Source organism: Polistes dominula, unplaced genomic scaffold (genome assembly GCF_049000335.1).
Source record: "Polistes dominula isolate Pdom_NZ unplaced genomic scaffold, Pdom_raw_medaka contig_25, whole genome shotgun sequence".
In the NCBI taxonomy this organism is placed as follows: Eukaryota; Metazoa; Arthropoda; class Insecta; order Hymenoptera; family Vespidae; genus Polistes; species Polistes dominula.
The window spans coordinates 860,663-882,525 of record NW_028301094.1 but is presented as its reverse complement, the minus strand read 5'-3'; the positions used below and the strand labels follow the sequence as shown (position 1 = coordinate 882,525).

General features: G+C 26.3%; 1 protein-coding gene across 1 annotated transcript in view; it reads right to left on the bottom strand.

Annotated features, from left to right (window-relative positions):
* Window positions 1-355: 355 nt before the first annotated feature.
* AChE-2 (acetylcholinesterase 2) overlaps window positions 356-21,863 on the bottom strand; it is a 153,027-nt gene continuing 131,519 nt past the window's right edge. Inside the window, exon 6 of the mRNA XM_015332509.2 lies at window positions 356-21,792. Coding sequence (XP_015187995.1) covers window positions 21,629-21,792 — 164 coding nt within the window. The 3' untranslated portion in view covers window positions 356-21,628. The remainder of the gene's footprint in view (window positions 21,793-21,863) is intronic.

Here is a 21,863-nt window from a genome sequence, read left to right as displayed (position 1 = left end):
TATCTTTTTTATTATTTTTTTTTTTAATCATACACAAACATACATACCCGTACCATACACACACACAAAAGAATATGCATATACACACGTACATACATTTAATAGATTTACACACACGCACAGAATTAGATCTATCGATTAATTGTTATAGTTTTCTCGTAAATTCGTATATTATCATTATTATTAATTATTATTATTATTTATATTTATATTATTATTATTATTATTATTATTATTATTATTATTATTATTATTATTATTATAATTTTTTGTTGAGCGTATAGAAAATTCTGAGAAGTTAAATGGATCTTAAAATTTCCCAATCAATTATTTATATTAATAGTTTTTGGTTATATTTTTCTTATCGTTCATTCATTCCCTAGTTTGTTTTTTTCTTATTATTTTTTTTTTCTTTTGACGGCATTTATGGATCGGTGGTAGAAGAAAAGTGTGGAACATGTTTCGATAGATTATTGATTTGTTGTTTTTTTTTATTCACCCTTCTTATCAGGTGCTTTTTGTCTATCTTTCTCCCCTCTGTTTCTTCCTCTCTGATTTCTTACTTGGTTTTTTATTTTTTTTTTTATTTTCTTTCTATAGTATTATAATATATGCCATTTTAGTGTAATAGTGTTTTTTCTTCTAATGTAAGAAAGAGAAAAATACCGACGAAGAATATATAAACTCTTTGTAATATCTGTCATGCATCATTATTATAAGTAACAAGCTTGCAACCTTGTTATTTATATATATAAATAATACATTTTTATAAAAACTTCAGTTTTAAAGAACAGAAAAATAAATATGATTATTTTTTTCATATGTGTAGATATAAATATGCGTGTACACATCGTTAGTTAGTTTTCTTCGTCGGTGTGGAACAATTTCAGGGATCCAATGGAGAGAAAAAAAAACGGAGAAATAGAGAGAGAGAGAGAGAGAGAGAGAGATAAAAATAGAAGTAAAAAAAAATAAATTAACAAAAAAATAAATGTGTCTCCCATTAGTCCCGTGATAATTATTCGTTTAATTAAAGAAAAAGAAATGTTTTTTTTTTTTTTTTTTATATACATTCCTTCTTTAACATTTTTGTCTGTTGTTTTTATTTTTAATTTTTTGCTAAATATCTTCTTTTTTTTTTTTTCGTAATACATAGTACGATCGATTTCGATAATTGACTAAGTATTGTACGTGGCACATGTACGTGACGCGAAATGGTCCCGACCATGATACTCGTGCAAAAAAAAAAAAGAACGAAACAGATTACTTTTTACGAAAAATATTGTTTATCTTTCTTTTTTTTAATTATTTAATTTATTTATTAGTTTTTTTTCTTTTTCGTTACGTTAGAATTAGCATTAGAATTCGATTCGTACGATGTTTGATAAGAAAAGGAATAGAAATTAGTTGATTAATAATTTTTCTACATCGAACTTTTATTCCATTTTCTTATTCATTTTAATCCTTTCATCCTTACAATATTAATTCAAGCTTTGAAAACATGAGAAATGCTTTTCTTCTATTTTTTTTTTTTTGTAATTTTATTTCAAATTAAATTTATTCAAATAAATATTTGTATATAATAAAGAATAATATTTGTTGCAATGAAAGGATTGATGTACGATTCGAGTTCCAAAGTATTTATCTACTACGAGGACCACCATAATTTAAATTAGATCAAAGCGTCACATCGAGTTTGTCAAATCATAGAAAACAAAATTACGTAAATATATATATACTTTTTATTTGTTTTATATAAGAAAAAGCAAACCTATCATTGCAAAAATAAAAATCTACCGATGCATGCTTAAAGCTTTTATTTAATTATTATTTATTTAATTATTATTTTTTTGGACGTTACGTCGAAGTAGAATACATTTATTTATACATTATATATACACACACACACATATATATATATATATATATATATATATATATATATTTTATTTATATACATGTATATATTATAAATAATAATAATAATAATAATAATAATAATAATAATGATAATTATTTTGTTCATTCTATCATATAAATAGTTTAGGGCCATAAATAATGTAGATTTGAGGCTGTTTATCTTTTATCATTTCATCGTAATTATGTTAAATAACCAAGAAAGTTTAAACTGTTTCTAAGTTAAGCGTAAAATTAATCTCCATCGATAGAAACATCCACCCCCCACCCTCCCTACCTTCTTAACAAACTTTCTTAATTACTTCATATCATAATCTATAATATATTCGTAGTATCAAATAAGTAAGAAAGTTTATGCTAGCTTTGATCAATACAAATAAATCAATAAACACATTTAGAAATAGGTACGAATTGCATCTTGCTAATTTAATATACTTTCTTAAAATCAGAAATTATTTTACACCTTGCCATTTCTAAGAAAAAAAAAAAAAGAAATAAAAAAAAAAAAGAATAAAAAATGCATACGAGTCTTACTTCTCAGTACTGTTATGTACAATTAAAAAACTACCATACTTTAAAAAAAAAATTATGAACAATATCACATCAAATATTTGAATTTTAATACAACACACTTAAAATAAAAAAAAAAAAATTTACAGAGAAACAAACTGGAATAAATAATTATAATATAATACAAAAAAGAAAAAGGGTTTATCTTTTCCTTTAGAATCAAGAATGTTGTTACAGGATAAAAATATCCTAGACACAAAATATATTTTATCTTCTTATATTTTTACACATTTATATATGTGTAATCTTTCTATGTAAAGAGAGTTAGGGAGGGGGAGGGAGGGAGAACTGTATGTTGTGACGTGGCTGTTAAAAAAGATTTTGAAAGTAAAGCGCGAGTCTCTAGTTTTATATATATATATTTTTTTTTCTTTTTTTTCTTTTTATTATTTTATTTTTTCTTGCTACTCGAGATTTAAAAAGGGAAGGGTTAAGAGTATTGAAACAAGCTTACCCCCTTTTTACACCCTTTCTTTTTCTCAGGGGAAATTTTTCTTTGTTTTTTTTTCTTTTTTTTTTTTTTTTTTATCATCTCGCGATCTCGTGCTCGTGCTGATGATCAAAAGCAGCAGTAACAGCAAGTAAACTACCCACCCTTACAACAGTCCTTCTCACCCACCCTTAAACCCTTTAACACTTCACTCTATGTAAACGTGCTCGCTAAAGAATATTCTTTATTATTTTTTCATCGTTTAAAATCACTCTTGTGTTTTTCTTTTTTCTTTCTTTTTTTTTTTTTTTTTTTATATAGGAGAGACTTATTACTTGTCAAACTCCACCAACCAACCCCTTCGTGTTGAAAAAAAAAAAACAAAACAACAAAACTCCTTCGTGAGTTTGAACTATCCTATCGTCATACGCTTTTTTTTTTCTTTTTTTATTCTTCTTTTTTTTTTTTTTTAATAGATTGTCTATCACATTGACTGGAATTTTTGTTAATCGATCGAAACTAATCGATCTATCGTACATTCTTTATTTATTTATTTATTTATTTATTTATTTATTTATTATTTTATCGTCATCTCGTATCGATTCATTTTATATTTGTTGTTTTTCACATACCATGAGGAAACAATTCGGTCCCTAATTGTGTGAACCTTGTTTTTTATACACTTGTATAATAGTACATATGTACGTTTATATGCGTTTGTTTGTATGTGTGTATATGTATTGGTAGAAATTGTTTTGTATCTATTCTATCGTCTCATTGGTTCTTCACTTTTAAGTTCTTAGTTTCTTTTTTACAATCGTAATTTTTTTTCTTTAATAGCACAAAAAATCGCGATTCGGACATCGAGTTAGTTTTAACGATGGCGTATCTATAAAATTTCTTTTTTCTCTTTTTTTTTTTTTTAATTTAAAAATAAAAGTCAAGCCAAGGCAAGCTATTAAAAAGCATAAATAATAGTCTCGTCTCGTTTGATAATACTTGTCTTCTCTATTAAAATAATTACGTAGAATTTGTAATTATTATATTCCCTTTTTCATCTTCTCTTTCTCTTACTTGAAAAATTTAACTTGATAATAGTATTATAGTTTGTAAAGAAGTAAACGATTTTCTAAGACTATAAATAAATCTAACATAACTTCTCTTGCGTGTTTGCTAAAGCTTCAACAGAATTGGACAGGTTTACGATTCACGCAGTACTTAATATCGTTCAAAGTTCATAATCACGCTAACTTACTTTGGTATTTTTCGTACAAGCAACAAACGTTTACTAGCAGAATAGAACTTTACCAAAGTTACTAGAGAATAACCGTAACTCTTATGTTTGCACAACTTAAAAGCGAATGAAAATCAATGATTATATTCTCTCGACAAAACGTATTAATTTTCCTCTTTTACAATTTTCTGTTACTCAACTTTTACTTTCCATTAAAAAAAAAAAAAAGAAAAAACTCTTTAAAATATTTTCGTGTCATGTTAAAAACGACGTCGCATACGAATATTCTCAAATCTTTTTATTTTCTTTTTTTGGGTGATGTGTTTTTTTTTTTTTTTTTTTATTTCACGGATTCAGGGGGAAAAAGTTTGATTTTTTGGAGTTGATTAAAATAAAAAAATGATGATGACATATACGTATTTACCGTACTACCGGGGGTATGATTAAACTTTGAGCTTGTGAAACGAGCTAGGTATATGAATAAAAGTTAGAAATTGGAATGCCGAACAACTTAGGAGAACTTTGTTTTCTGGCTCGAATGAAACAGATTCCGTGCCAAAGCGAATATATATATATATATCTATATATGTATATATGCATACATGTGCATATAATACACACATGCATATATATTTATATAAGCACCGAACTATTTTGGTTGTATTCAAAAATTCATAACAATGAGGTAGCATACCTAATATAAAAAAAATAAAACAATATTTAATAAAAGAAACATCGTCATTTGTATTAGAATAGGAATTTATAAAAAAATAAAAATATCAATAATAAATTAGAGAAAACACGCTAATGAGAATGAATGAATAAAATATAATGAGAAAAACAAATATAATAAAAGTTTTATTATATTTTTCATTTTGATCATCGAGAATATCGCGATAATTAACGAAATGTTTGCTTGTATTTGTTTCTCGATACGTTTTCTCTTCTAATAAAAGTTCAACAGTGTGTGTATGTCTGTAGGATAAAAGAATAAAAAATAATGTTGTACGTAGAAAAAAAAAAAAAAGAAGAATTTTCGAAAAATGTTCGGTCGAGTAACAATGTAAACGTATAAAATAAAAAAATAAAAAAGAATAAAAATGGGAAAGAAATGTTCAAACTGGAGACTCTCGTTCAAACAAACATTCAAAAAAAAAAACCTTCCAGCTAAAAATATATTTTCCTTTTTTTTGTTTTTGGTTATTTTTTTTTCTTTTTCTTTTTTAAATATAAAATAGAAGAATAAACAGAAAATTTGATCTCGCGCTAAAAAAAGAGAGAATATACTACTCTTGTAAATTCTGATAATGATTTATATATTTATAGATTTATTTTTATTATACATTAGGTGTATGTATCGAACGGGGTTTATTAGATAAATCACCAGGGGTGTATCATATATTTGCGCTTAGGTAGCTCAAAGGTGCATTTTTATGTACAGTGTTATTTTCTTTTTTTTGTTTTTGTTTGATCCATCGACAAGGATGGTTGATGGTTTTATCGTAATAAAAGAGCAATACGTTTTTCCATTTGAAAAAAAGAAAAAAAAGGTTAGTTTTGTTTCTTACTACTCACGGTAAACCAACCCAAACCCATTTCGTCGTTTATACTCTTCTCGCATACACCACACATATAAGCGTTTACTTTTCCGTGTATGTATGTATGTATGTATGTTTTTTTTTGTATTCATGTATGTATGCATGCATTTACGTATGTATGGTATATATGTATATATATATATATATATATTTTTTCTTTTTTTATTTAGTATCTTTCACATTTAATACACGTCACGATACGTTCAAGGCTCACAAAAACCATTTTTATCTCACTACCAAATTATTTTTCCTTTTTTTTTTTTTTTACTTTTTACATAATAACATTTTATTATTTAGTATTATTTTCACGAGTATATTTTTTTTTTCGAGCGTGAAGAGGCCTTGTTAGATTATTATTAATATATTTTTGGAAAAATGTTTAACCAAAATGTGATTGATTATTAAAAATGTTTATGGGAATTAATTGAACTTAAAAGAGGCCTTGTGAGATATTGTTAAGTTTATTATTATTATTATTATTATTATTATTATTATTATTATTATTATTATTATTATTATTATTATTATTATTAAGAAAACTGGTTTGAATAATATATTGTTGTCATAGTAAATTTATAACGAGGCATGATAAGCAGATTTATTAATCTCGTTGTTTGCATTAAGGGGTTAATCGCATAATTTATTTGTCCTATTGCATATGTACATCCATTGTATATGTACATGGTGTGTTTCGTAGTATAAGAGATTAATTTCAAGAGAGTAAACATATGAAATGTTTTTTTCTTTTTTTTATAAAAAGATTCTTCATGTAGGATGTCATTGTTTGAAAATTATTGCAACTTTTGTGTGTGTTTTTTGGTTGTTTTTCAATAATCCATTGATAGAAAATGAATTATCAAAATGATTATCCTCAGTTTGTATTTTTATTATGATCCCGTTGTTTATCATTCTGAAATGAATCTCACATATTACTAAACACCTTTGTTTGTTTACTGTAAATCTACATTGACTTCGTAAAGAAGGAGTCGTGAGGAACACTATCTATCGTGATGTTCTTATCATTCACGATTTAGGAATCTGAATTGATTTTTTTATTTTTTTTTAAGTTTTATTTTGTTTTGTTTTCTTCTTCATAGGATGCTAAAAGAAGATTTATGGCACATAATACCACACCTTCCTTCGATCAATCGTTAATTTGTGTCATTTATCCTGAAAATGTTGTTTGGACCAAACTCTTTTGTTTTTTTTATTTATTAATCTGTTTTTTTTTTTTTTTAAATCTAATCGTCAATTCATTTCAATCAACGTGTTTTCATTTGTTCATCTATTCTCTACGATACACGATTGTTTAAATAAAACATTTATAGTGACATTTTTTTAAATAGTTTTTACATTATCATAAATTGTTTCAAGCTCGGTTTTTTACCAGTACGTAATTTTATTCTCACATAATAATTGATTTATCAATCGATGGAAAAAATTGTATCGATATTATTGTTGTTTTTTTTTTTTTGTAGCATACATGATGAACAATCCGTTCGACCAAATATTTTTAGCGCATAATTTTATCAAACATAATTTTAGATTATAGCGCCTCAACGTAATAATATTAATAGTAGTAGATATATTTGAAAAATCTTTTCTTTTTTTGTTTTGTTTCTTTTTGTTTTTTTTTTTTTTTTTTTTTGTTAGGAAGATCATTTATGTATTTATCACGTTAGGACGTTATACTCTCATCTATATAATATTATTGATTATTTCTTAATAGTGGAATGTAACAATCGAAAAATTCATCGGTAACTTTGTATCATTGTATTATCAGGTGCTAATTATTCTACACACGTGAACGCGTGCATGCGTGTATGCGTGTAGACGTGTTGTGAACGTTAAAAGAGGGTGGTTGGGTGGTGGGTTTAGAGAAAATTACAATCGATGGAGTAGAAAATTCTATCTGATTTAAAAAACAAGATTTGTATCAAATAAAATAAGCAAATTAAAATTGTAATTTAAAGAAAAATGTTAATAAATAAATTACCAAATAATTTCATAAATTATAATCGAATAATCGTCAATATAAATTTGATTATCTTTCATCGATATGATTGATTTTATTAACGTGGTGTCTAAGTAAATTTTTATTTATAAAAATATGAACGAAATTTAGAATTTATATAGAAATATTATCTAATAGTTTCTATTAATAAATATAATATAAATATATTAAAAAAAAAAAGTTATTTAAAAATAACATTATATATAACAATACAGGAATTTAATGTTCAATGCAGTTTAAACAAAAAAAAAAAAAACAATTGGAAGGCCTAAATGTTGAATAATAAAATAAATTAAAAAAAAAGTAAGATATAACATTGAGTAGTTTCTTTTTAAATTCTAAAATGTAGTATTCGTTGTTTAACTTAAAAAAAAATTCTTGAAAAACGGTAAAAAGATCAAATATATGATTTAATCAAAATGATACAGGTAGGATAGTAAATTTAGTTGGTGCTATCATATCAAACTGTACTCAGATCTAATATATCCGGTTGATGCTATAGCAAGCGCGGATAGATTAGATATTAATTAATGAATTATTTCGTATTTGTGTGAAGCAAGCGCACAGAGAGGCCGAACGAAATTTATCTACCACCATTACGAAAATTGATCGCACACCTCATAATTAAGAATTTACGGGTCAGATGAGAAACTACGTACCACGATGATTGTCCGGTATCTCTTTCTCTCTTTCTTTTTCTCTCTCTCTCTCTCTCACACACACACACACACACACATACTCTCTCATATTCTCTTTTTTTATTCTCTAAAACTTTCGTAGAATATTATTACTGTACCGATCGCAAAACTAAAATGTTCGACCCAAATTACTTTTTCGTTTCAAGTAGACCAACTATTAACGAATGAATTTATATTTCGTTTTGCTAACTTTTTGTTTCTTTTTTTTTTTTTTTATATTTAAACAATATTTTAATAACTTTATTTTCGAGATAATTAAATATATTTCAATGATATGCTAAATTAATTAGTCATTTTTTTTCTTTTGCAATTTTCGTTTTGTTCTGCAAGTTGTTCAATCAAGTTGTTTTTTTTTTTTTTTTTTGTTTGAAATTACATTAAAATAATATTTGTTACATTCGTGAGTCAATATAAAAAAACAATTTTGATCTGTTTTTTCTTTAATTTGTTAACAAAGACGTACAATTATAAAGAAAAGTGAAAATAAAGTTATGAAATGGAAAGACAAATTCGTTAGGATTATTTTTCCACAAATCGGATCGAAAAGAACGAAAAAAAGTGGGTCAAAGATTTTTTCGTAGCAAAAGTTACCTTGCTTCGTTCGTATTTTTTTTTCTTTTTTTTTTTTTTTTTTTTTTGCAAAAAAGCAATCACGAACATTCGATACAACCACCAACATCGTAGTAGATATCACGCAACATCGTATAAAGCACATCACAGATTACATACATTGACACACTTATATATATATACAAATCGATAGTGTATATGTATGCGTTTAAATTTAAACTATATATATATATATTATTACGTTTAGCACATTGAAAAATATTGAAAAATATAATAATTATAAATAATTCCCTACCATATTTATATATATACTATTATTAATATTTATATATTTATCAATATTTTTTTATATTTATATTGAAATTATTCAATTTATTCGGATTAATAGAATTTTTTTTCTTTCTTTTCCATCTTAATCATTTTCTTTTCTTTCTTTTTTTTCTATTTTTCTTCTTTTTTCTTTTTTTGATGCACGTCGTAGCATTCGGAACATTCCACCTTCAGGAATTCTTCTGGTTATCGTAAAAACAACGATTGCCTGCACAGCTGTGGCTTCTTCTTCTTCTTCTTCTTCTTCTTCTTCTTCTTTTTCTTCTTCCTTTACCTTTTTCTCTTTTTCTAACATTTTCGATCGTACGTGATCGAAAATATTCTTTTTGAGATAAGAACAGGCGCTAAAGTCGTTTCACTAATGTATCTTCGATAGTTTCTTCCTATTTATTTTTTTTTTTTATTTTTTTCTAGCTCTTCTCTCTTCTAAATATCATTTTTGCATTAACAAAAAAAATATATATATATATCTATATAAGAGCGTATATGTATGCATTTTTATTTATTTATTTATTTATATATATTTATATAAGGGGTGTGTGTGTGTTTTTTTTTTTTAATGCGTGTGGTTTTATTTATTTATTTATTTATTTATTTATATGTATACTTGTTTATCTTATTTATTATTATTTTATATCATTTTATCTTATCTTATTTTATCTTTTCTTTATATTTTACTTTATTTGATCAATGATATATTTTTCTAAAAAATTGAGAGTACAATTTAGTACTCCAATGTCATTGTAGGAGGAACGTCGTTTTTATCATCGAATCAAATTTCATTGTTATCATCGTACAATTTTCTATACGACGATGTGTATGTGTGTGTGGGTGGGTGTGTCTCTCCTCTGTCGTTTGACCAATTGTTTATTTTCATTTTCAAATTGTTTTTTTTTTTTTTTTTTTTGATACAAGAGAGACGTATGACATTTTGGATAATAAAAATCGTCTCCAAATAACTTCAGATTTTTATTTTATTCGTGTATGGATTTTTTCACGAAAAAAAAAAGAAAATTGATTTTATTAAAATTGAACTCATCGTTAGGCTGTTGATATCTCAATTTTTTTCTATTACGTACAATCACCATAAAGAAATTATTCTCCATAAAGATAAAACCAGTTTGAAATTATTATTTTTACTAGAATGTTTATATTTTTCTTATATTATAAGAATAAATTTAAAATTTTCAAATTAATTTTTGTTTTATTTATCAGAGTCTAATTTCAACGATCATGAAATGAAATTTTTGTATTTTTCTATGATAAATTGTATTATTTTTAGAAAAGATTTTCTCGTTGAAATTGAGATGTTATAAAAAAAAAAAATAAAAAAAAAAATAAAAGAAAAAAAATCGAGATAATAAATCGTCATGATTTTCTAGATATTTTCCGTGATAATCTACGTGCTAGTAAAAGATAACGAAACTGGGGAATTACGTCGAAAAGGAAAGAAGACTAAGAAATTTATGTTCGTGTTATTTTACGAAAACACAGGGGATAATTTCAATTTTCAGGTAGACAAAAAGAACAAGAAAAAAAAACAAAAAGAAGGGTAATAGGCTTTTATAGTTGTTGTAAATTGAAATAAGGTTCTTCCTTTAAAACTTTTTTTTTACTTTTGCGAATTCTCGAATGGATATTAATTCTTCATGAACGTAGTAAAAAGAAACAAAAAAATCGAAACTTTGCCTGAATTTTTTTTCAAATATTAAAATACGCGAATAATAAAAAAAAAATGAAGAAAACTTAAATAAAGAAAAAGAAACTATAAATATCAAAAATATTATTCCATCTTATTTTTTATTATTATTATTTTCCCAACAAATGAAAAATAATTTAAATTTATTATTTTAATTTCATTATTGTAGATAAATTCGATTTTTTAATTGACCAATGTTTCCTAATTCCTTTTGTCAGTAAATAACCTACTAAAAAATATTGGAAAAATATTTTAGAATCGTGTTGAATCAGATCGTAACTTTGACATATCACATTTATACATTTTGACCATCTATTTTTATAAATAAATCCGACATCGTGACCTCACGTCATTAATACTCTAAGTTTGTCCTAAATTCTTCTTCTTCTTCTTCTTTCTTTTAATTTATTTCACACACACACAAGTTTTCTTTAAATAACCCTTCGTTTATTTTCGATATCATCGGATCTGTAATCGGTTTTATAACAGACACTTTGGTCTGTCAGGTGTTCCAATTTCTTAAAGGTTTGATCATTAAAATTTAACATTTCTTATTAATTAATTAATTAATTAATTAATACATCCTCTCTTACTTGTATTTCTTTTTTTTTTTTTTTGCTTAGTTCGAATAACAATTCATTTTATTTTTTTGTATATTCAAATATTCGAGATCTTTGTCGATCGAATAAAAATTATTAATCTTTCGTTTTAATTATTAAACATTTTTCTTTATTAACTTACGTATATCGTTTATCTATTTTCGATTTTAATCGACAAAAATCCCACCGACCAATTTTTGTTCAAACAAATTTTAAACTATAATAATATATATGTATATTATAACTAAATAATATTAGTAAATAGTAATATATAATATTAATTTTAATATTTTAATTTATAATAAATATAATGTCATTGAAACTCTGTGTGATCGACAAAGTTTCCTTTTATTTTATTTTTAAAACAAAATTATAATAAATTAAAACTAAACAACTATTTATATATATATGTATATAATTCATATATTAATTATTCCAAATATATAATAATCGATACACAAGAAAAAGGCCCTTTGATCAAATTTGAAAAATCAATTAAAATTATTAGACCGATATTGCTTGAAAAATCAATTAAAACAAAACAAATTTGATGAAAGATCGATAAAAAATGATTGACAAATTCTAAATTTGAGAATGAGGGGAAAATGATCATATTATCGATGGTCACATTGAAACATATTCGTCATGTGTGTTCGTTGATCATCATCGTTATAGTCATTGACGAGTTACATCACTATCGTTGACTGTGTTTCATTTGAGATAAAGCAAGCAAGCAAGTAACAACCTAGCAAGCAAATTCACGTTACGAAAACGGATCCATTAAATCATTCGACAACCAACGCAGGTGTGGTAACACGAGTCTATGATAAAATAAGCGTACGATGAAAGAGAGAGAGAGAGAGAGAGAGAGAGAGAGAGAGAGGAAACATTTTGATGCTAACCAGCAACAACTGACATTGACGAGAAACACCACTGAATGAGTGAGAGAAATTTCTGAAATATAAACCTTTGGTTGTTATAGACGCATATATGCGTTTGATAAGTTACCAGGGTGATTTTATCAATGCATATACGTGTTTGACAATATTGTAAAATAATTTTTATGTTGGTTTACATATTTATTATTTATATAATTTATTATGTTTAACCTTGACCCATGAAAATTATTAAAAAAAGAAAAAAAAACATTAAAATAATTTTACAATATTTTCCGTTTCCACTGTGATTTTTCCTTTTTTTTTTTTTTTTTTTTTTTTTAAAGAGACGAGAATTAATTAAACTTTTTAACCGAGAATTTTATTATTCCATCGTCGTGTCGATATGAAATTATTTAAGGAAAAAAAGGTATTTCCGATTCGGTTCATCGATTTGTCTAACTGTCCGTCATTTTTTCTTTTTTCTTTTTGCTTTCATTTCATTTCATTTTCTATTTCTGTCGAACATATTTTAGTCAGGAAGAAAAGGAAAGGAACAATTTTAATTGGAAATCAACGTCGAATGAGTCAGATTAAAAACGAAAAGAGTCAAACCCGTGTGTGTCACCTGTTGAATTTATTAAACGTTACTACTTTGTGACATTGAATGAAGAGTACAAGTTAAGAAAAAAGATTAGAAAAAAAAGAACAAGTAGAAGTCAGAAAATTATTCTCTTCGATTAAGAACACACTGGCACAATATAAAAAAAAAAAAAAGAATAATAAAGAAAAGCAATAAATGCGAGAAGATAAAAGTTAATTTTTATTGGACTTCGTAGAAAAAATTGCTGAAGAATTTCTAATAGCTACGTTGTAATAAAAATGTTTTTTTTACATTGATGTAAAATTAAAAAAAAATAACAAACAAAAAAGAAATTTTACACTACCAATCAAATTAGGACGATTCCTTTGACGGACCGAAATAAAAACTAAGAATTGTAATAGAAATAAACAATTTTTTTAATTAAGCTTTGTAACAAAAATATTTTGATCGAATAGAAGAAGGTCATGGTCATTGTAATAAAATATGGTAATAATTCAAAATACAAATGTTAACATGTATCATAAATTAAGATTAGGAAACTGTTCATAATTAGAATATAATCATCAAAGGATGAATATGAATGAAGTGAAGATCTCCTTTTGATTTCTATCAATTCAAAATATCAAACCATTATCTGTCATATCTCTTTCTCTTTCTATCTTTCTCTTTCTATTCATGTTAAATATACACCTAAACTGTTTTCCACTAATTTCTAATAGACACTTGGTTTGAAGCTACGTACAATTAGTCCTACGTTGCTTTGTAACTTTAGCAGATCGCTACTTGCGAGATGGTTACGATTTACTACTCATTCTCCTGTACATACATATATAAATACATGTATTCATGTATATACATATATAAGTGTATGTGTGTGTGTAACAGGAGCAGCTAAAGAGAGGACCTCGAAGAGACAAGGCAAAGCCAACACTCGCGAACATCCGCTTCCGGATCGACAATGTCGCCGGCGGAAATGAGGTCGTGCCTTTGTGATCCAACCCCTCCTCCTCCTCCTCCTCCTCTCTCCTTCCTCCTCCTACTCACCCTCTTTCCTTATCCTAATATCCTACCGTTCACCTATACGCCTACATACTACCACCCCCTTTTTCTATTCTATGGAATTCTCCTCCCTCAAAAACGAGTTTAAATGTGTGCCTCACGTTTTCCTTTTTTTTTCTTTTTTCTTTTTTAAGAATTTAATTAGATAATATTTAATCGTTGAGCTTAAAGATACATTGATTAGTATGTTTTTTATATTTTTTTTTTTTTTACACGTGACTTTTGTTTAATAATTTTATTTGTTTAGTGTTCGATTAGCTCTCGATTAGATTTAAAATTGTTGAATGCATTTATGAGGATTGTTAAATTGGTTTTTATTATTTTTTTTTTTTTGGTGTGTGTGTGTGTGTTTTATGTGTATTATGTGTACTACGTATATTAGGTAGAATTTATTTATTAAAATAGGCCGATAAGATCGATGATTATATAATACGCGTGTTATACAATTGGTCGGTGGTCTTTTTATTGACTATCGAGTATAGATTTTTTTTTTAAATGTATTTATTTATAAATGAATCGTGCAACCATAGAAAAATGTGATCCTCGATCGAACACTTCTTCTTCTTCTTCTTCTTTTTTTATTTATTTATTATTATTATTCAAATTATTTAACTCTCATGTGCGTTGAACTCTTTCGATAAAACAAATTTCTTTTTTTTTTTAATAACTGTGAACTCTCGTTTAGTAAAGTTAAAAGAAAGAAAGCAAGAAAAAATAGCCATAACCATTTCGTAGTACTTTTAATAAAGTTTCTATTTTTTTTGTCTTCTTTTGCTTTTGCTATCCTTCGTTGGGTGTACAACGATATTATAGAAAATATATTTTATCTGATACCATTATTCCCCCCTACTCCAACTGAGATTTTTATCTTTCATTTCGTTTCATTTAAATTCGATCATTTGCTCTTCGAATTGTTTCACGTGTGCGGTGTTTCTTTTATTTTTCATGTGAAAACTTCGTTAGAATGGGTGTCATTTGAAAAAAAATGTAACGGATCGGTAGGCGGCTATGTAACGGAGCGGTGGGAAACGATGAAACGGCCGCGATATTAAATACAAAGAGAATACAATTATTATCCTACAGCAGATATTTTGTATTCGTCTAATTCTCTCGAAAGTTAGTTTTTTTTTTTTTTTTTTTTTTGAAGATTTCACTTCTAACACGTGTGATTTGCACACATGTTTTTTCTTTTTTTTTTTCTATTTCTCTCTTTTTAAATTGCTTTATTCTCGATTATATTACAACTATTAATAATTGTTTCTGTTATTTTTTTTTTTTATTTATTATTCATGCACACTTATACGACACGATTAACATTCTTCTTCTTCTTCTTCTTCTTCTTTGTTCTCTTCTATTTTTTATTAATATATATATATTTATTTATATACTATGTATATACGTAGATTTCAGTATATTATATAAACCGTGTTACACGTGTTTGTAAGTATATATGTGAGGATGATATGTACCAAATGGAAGATTCACGTTTCGATGCGCTTTGTTCGTCGCGAGACGGTACAATTCGTGGCATGTATCTCGTTTCGTGATTACATCTCCTAGCAATGTTTCGTGGGTTACATGCCACATGGAATTACGCAATGAATTGTAAGTTGATTTCAACTCCATCATCTTCGTAACAACCCCTACAAGAAAGAAAGAGAGAGAGAGAGAGAGGGAAAGAGAGATAGAGAAAACGAATGATCGTTATCTTCCCTTTTTTTTTTTTCAGGAAAATTATGATCACGTTCTTGAATTTAATGACTGTACTTTTTTCTAAATCGATATTATTATTTTTCTTTTTTTTTTTTTAAATACATGAAATAAAATAAGAGAAGAACTAATACACAAAATATAATAATAATAATAAAAAAAGTTAAATATTAATTCGAGTTAAACGTAAAAATAATTTGTTCATAGATTTGTAAAATATGCAAAATCATTGAGTAACAAAATGCACAATTTCGAATTGTTATTATGAATTAAAAAATAAATAAAAAATATTAACAATAAGTAAGAATAATGATTTGTTAATTGACTCGTTGAATTTAAAAAAAAAAAAAAAAAAAAGATTTAGAAAAGTTTACATTAAAAATAAAATTCGTACAATTACAAAACGAATTAAAAATAAAATAGAAATTTCATTTAAAAATAATAATAGTGTGTGGGTGTATTTAAATATTGCAAAATAATATATGAATATCTAGGGACAATCTTTTTTAACTCTTTGTCCTTTTTTTTATATATATATAATTTTTTCTAACTATATTATTACCCCTTTTTTTTTTTTTTAATTCTTTTTAAATTAATTTTTACAACGTGTCCGCTCTGGGCACGGAACACGTTCCTCTCGACGTATTGAATTTTCTTTTTTGTTTGTTTGTTTTTCTGTCTCCTATCATTTTTCTTCTTCTTCTTCTTTTTCTTCTTTTTTATTATTTCTATCTAAAATCGCTGTTTTGACCTAAATCGTCGTAAAGCGTAAAAATTACTACACCGATGTCTTTTTTTTAGCGTCTAAATCCTACACCTAATGTCGTCTCATTTGTCTGACGTTATTTGATAAATTACAATGATAGATAATTCATTTTCACTCACATACCATACTTACGTATTTATATATATGTATATATATATATGTGTGTGTGTATAAATATAAGTATACAGGGTATTTAAAAAAACATTAACATTACTTCAAAATGGTAAGGTGGTTTTTGTTTTTAATATTCTAAAAATATAATAAACAAAAATAAAATAAAAATTAGATACAATGTTATAATCAAAATGAATCTTGTTTTAGAATAATAATGTTTTCTTTTTAATCTCTTTCATGTTTAATTCATGTAACTTTATTGATTTGTTTACTCTCGAGCATTTACAACAAGTCAATTTTTTTATCCCATTTTTATTGTGATGGGATTTTTATTTATACCTTGTTGGTATTTGTGAACGAATTAAAAGATTTATGATTATAACCATTTGGAAATTGCTATCATAACTTTGAATAGTTTTTATGAAACTCACGTAACATCAGAAATTTTCAATAATTTGACAGAAGAAAAAAAACAACATATAAAAGCACCATTGAAGTTAGGTTAATGTATTTTGAAAAATATCCTGTATATATATATATATATATATATATATATATATATATATATATGTAATATTTATGTACATTTACATGTATATTTATATTCTTATCTTATCTACTTTATTAATTAGGTATATAGCTCTGTTAAATTTATTTATTATTTTTTTTATTATTATATTCTCGCGTTATTTATTTATATTTATATATTTATATTTATATATTTATATTTATATTTATATTTGATAAATTATTATCAGAGAGAGAGAGAGAGAGAGAGATAAACCATCTCTTTTTTTATCTATCGACGATGATTTTTTTTCCCCTATTCTAAACGGAAGAATAATAAAAGCTGTGAGTTTTTTAGTTTTTTAGTTTTTTTTTTTTTTTTCAATTCTAAGAAATCGTTTCTTGTTTTATCTATTTTCTTTTTATTCTTGTTTTTTTTTTTTTTTTGAGTTTATCAGACTCTTCTAAAGAAAACAAAATTAGCATAAGTAGTATCAATCAGGACGTGGAAAGGATGAAAGGGGGAGGGGGAGATCGTTTCAATCGAAAATTAAATTAAAATATGAAACGAAGGGTGGTAGAAGGTGGGAAAAGTGATGGATATTTTAAGGTGCAAATGGTTGTTTTGTTCTTTTTAGAATTTTTTTTCTTTCGATCGGCTTGACTGACAGATGATTAAATAAATAGTTGTAATATTTTCTTAATTTCAATATTTATAATTTTTGTTTAATCATTCGCAAGATTATCGTTTAATTTTTCGTCTAATTTGTTTTTACAATGTTCTCTCGTCGTCCATTCTCGAATTAAAATTCTTGGAATTGATATATTGCATTGTAAAAATGTGATAATTATTAACAAATATTGTCCAATGAATTGTGATAAAAAAATCTTTTTAATTAATATCAGAAATATTATTTAAAAAAAAAAAAATACGTAGAGGTGTTCAAGGAATATTCTATAAAAAAAAAAAGAAGAAGAAGAAGAAGAAAAAAATGCGTTGATTAATTTTTAGAAACGTGGAATCACACAGATAGACAGATAGATAGACAGAGAGAAAGAGAATAAAAAAAATAATAGAAAAGAAAAAGTAAATGAAAGGTAAAGAGCATTGTGACAAAAGAGGACTGTTTCCAGGACGATGAATAAACTCAAGGATTTTGGGGGTGTTTCCTTTCTTTTTCCTCTTTTCTTTTTCTTTTTTTTATTTTACTCCACTCTCATAGTCTGTTTCACTCACTTTTCTCCCCGTTCCTTTTTTCTTCTTGATCTTTCGTTCTTTGTAAGCTTCAAATCCTTAGCAACCAAGTGCCATTTACTTCGAATATATATCCTTAAGTTTCGTGAAAGACAGCAATCTGCTCTTAACTTGCCTTCACCGTCGACTTTTCGACCCTCCCATCCACCTCCTACTCTCCTGTCTCTCACTCACTCTCACTCTCTCTCTCTTTTTCTCATCTATCTCTCAGTTTCTCTCTAACTTTTTTCCCCCACTTTCAGCACCCCTTAAGATTCTTCGACTTATTCCTTCAATTTCAAAAGATATACTAGCAGGACGAACGCAGTGTTATATATGTCCTGTTTACGTCAGTGACTTTTTTTTCTTCTCACCCCCTCATCCTCACAAAAAAAAAACAAATAAAAGAAAAAAAAAAAGTCAGAAAAAAAAAGAGAGAGAAAGGGAAAATGAGAAGGACGAATAGAATTCCTCGAGGTATTCGAAAGTAATAAGAAAGAAATGGTGCAAAAAGGGTAAGAAGGGGAATATGAAAACGGGATGAGGTGATGTTAAAGTAGTAGTAGTAGTAGTAGTAGTAGTAATAATAATAATAATAATAATAATAATAGTAGTACCAGTTGCAGTAGTATTAGTAATATGAAGAAGAAGAAGCCAGTAGAAGCATCGCTAGAGCAAATTGTCGGCTTCTTCCAAGCCGTATTACGGATTACGGGTCTTTCTCCACCCTCACTCACACCCCCAACCTTTCCTTCCACCCTTCCTTCATACATCTCATCCTGTTCCTCCTCCTTCTTTTTCCCACCCACTTCACTTCTAACTTTTCCATCTTCATCTTATCGGAGATGACTTGGAAACGATTCTCATCGCATCAAAACATGTCAGATCTTCTTAACACTGAAGCTTATTTTTCTGTCTAGTTTACAAAAGTTCATTTATTTATTTATTTATTTATTTATTTATTTCATTGTGACGATTAGCCTGGCAATTTGTGCAGCATTCAAACTGCATTGTATTTTTGAATAATTTGCTTGGTTTTTAACCCTTTGAGTGGTGAATACTTTTAACTCAAATGTTTTTGTAGAAATGGAATAATTGATTATTAACCAGATTTTAATTATATATTTAAAATTATATTTTTATTATATTTATTAATAAATAATAATTTATAATATTTTATATTATTATATTATATTAATGATAAATTATATTTAATAATTAAAGTTTTTCTCTATGTGAATTAATTAATATAAATAGTAAATTATTTTACTATAATATTATAAAAAACACGTATATGCGTCCATGGCACTCAAAGGGTTAAATTGAAAGAAACAAAACACTAAAATTACAAATCCACAGTAGGGATATTTGATGTGCAACCTCATATGTTCCTCATATGTTCCTCATGTGTAAAATATGCGGTATTTTATAGAAGGCCACTATAGTGGTTCGTAGTAGCGTAAGGATTAGATTTTGACCTTCATTTTATTTTGTATTCATTATTTTGTAGTTAACCAACTGACTTGTCTATCTTTCATCTTTCTCCCACCCTACCTTTCTGTCATATGCTAAATAATACACACACACACATATAATACATACACAATACACATAGACATACACAAGTGTAGTATTCATTCATGCTACCCATAGGACTTGTGAATTTACATATGTAAATATTATACAGTTATCCACGTAAGAAACGTTCTCTTCGGTTTATAATCGTTTGAATTAATTCGATATGTGTTAAATGATCGATAATCGAGAAACGAACGACGATCGAAATTATCTATCTCTTTCTTTTTCTCTCTCTTTGTCTCTTTTTTTTTTTTTTTTTAATTGACTGACTTGTATACACGTGTTAATCTCATCTTTTCATTTTATTAATTATTATTTTTCTTAAATCTTACGACATTTGTTTCTTGTTAATTCTGTAAAACAATAAAAAATGAAGGAAATGATAGAAACTTAAAAAAAAGATTCAAATATTATATTTTCCTTTTGTTTGTTTTTTTTTTTTTTTTTTAATTCACACAAATATCCTTTCAATCAATAATAATAATAATAACAATAATAATAATAATAATAGTAATATTTTTTAATTATTACGTAACTTTTTGGTTTGCTATAAAATAAATAAAAAAATAAAAAAAAAATGAAACGTAAATTTAATAATTCATTGTTTATTAGCATAAATCTTTCAACCGAGGATCGTCAAGAAGTTGCACGCGAAATTCGCGGTTTCAAGGGAGGGGGTGTAGGGTGAAGTTTGGTATTGGTTGTGGTGGTGGTTGGTGGTGGTGGTGGTGGTGGTGGTTTTAGTATTTATGGGAGTAGAGTATTAATTTGATAATAGTTTCGTAAAGCTCGACATAGTTTTAAACGCTCGATCAAAAGTTCATTTCTAGGCCGCACAAGGCTTTCTCACATTATATTATTTGTTTATATTTAATATTTTATTAACTTACATACATACACACGCACGCACACATACGTACGCACATATAACAGTACACGCGCAGCAGGCAGGCAGAGAACAAAAATAAACAACAAGAGATGATACTCTTTCTGTTTTCTTTTTTCTTTTTTCTTTTCTTTTCTTTTTTTTTTTTTTTTTTAAACATCAAAGAGAAACTCGCGAAGGAGAAAAGCTCGCAGGTTTTGTTTTTCTATTATTTTTTTTTTCGATCTTTCGCGAGAAAGTGGGGGGATAAAAAGATTTTGACCTACGAAATAAAAAAAATCCTTTTTCTTTCTTTCTTATATATATATATATCTGTCTCTTTTCATCTCATTAGTATTTTTATTTTTTCCAAATTTTTTTTCCAACAACATCTCCCTCGCGAAGTGAAAACTTTCGTACTCTCAGTTTTTTATCTGGGTTATTTGAAATAAGAAAAAAAAAAAAACAAGGAAAAAGAAATGAGAAAGGGATGAACATATTGAAAAGACAAAAGACAAAAAAAAACAAAAAAAATTAATATAAAGAAAAAAAATAAGAAAATAATTGGTATCAATTGTAATAAAACTTTGTGAGCTAATAGTAAGAAGAGAGAGATTTTAGAAGAGTTTGATGATAAGAAAATTAATAATAATCAGTTTAACCATTCGCTACTCGTAAAAGTATAATCGTCCAGATGGACGTAACTGTGGCCATTGATAAAAGTAGAATATCTTGTTGATTCGTTCGATAAATAAGTCGATCAGTTCCACTAGCGGATACGCTTGAAGCTATCACACTGTTGCAAGCTTCCGGTACTGGATCTAGAAAATAAAAAACAAAATACAGTCAAACAAAAAAACATTTTTTCCCATTTGATAAAAAAAAAAAAAAA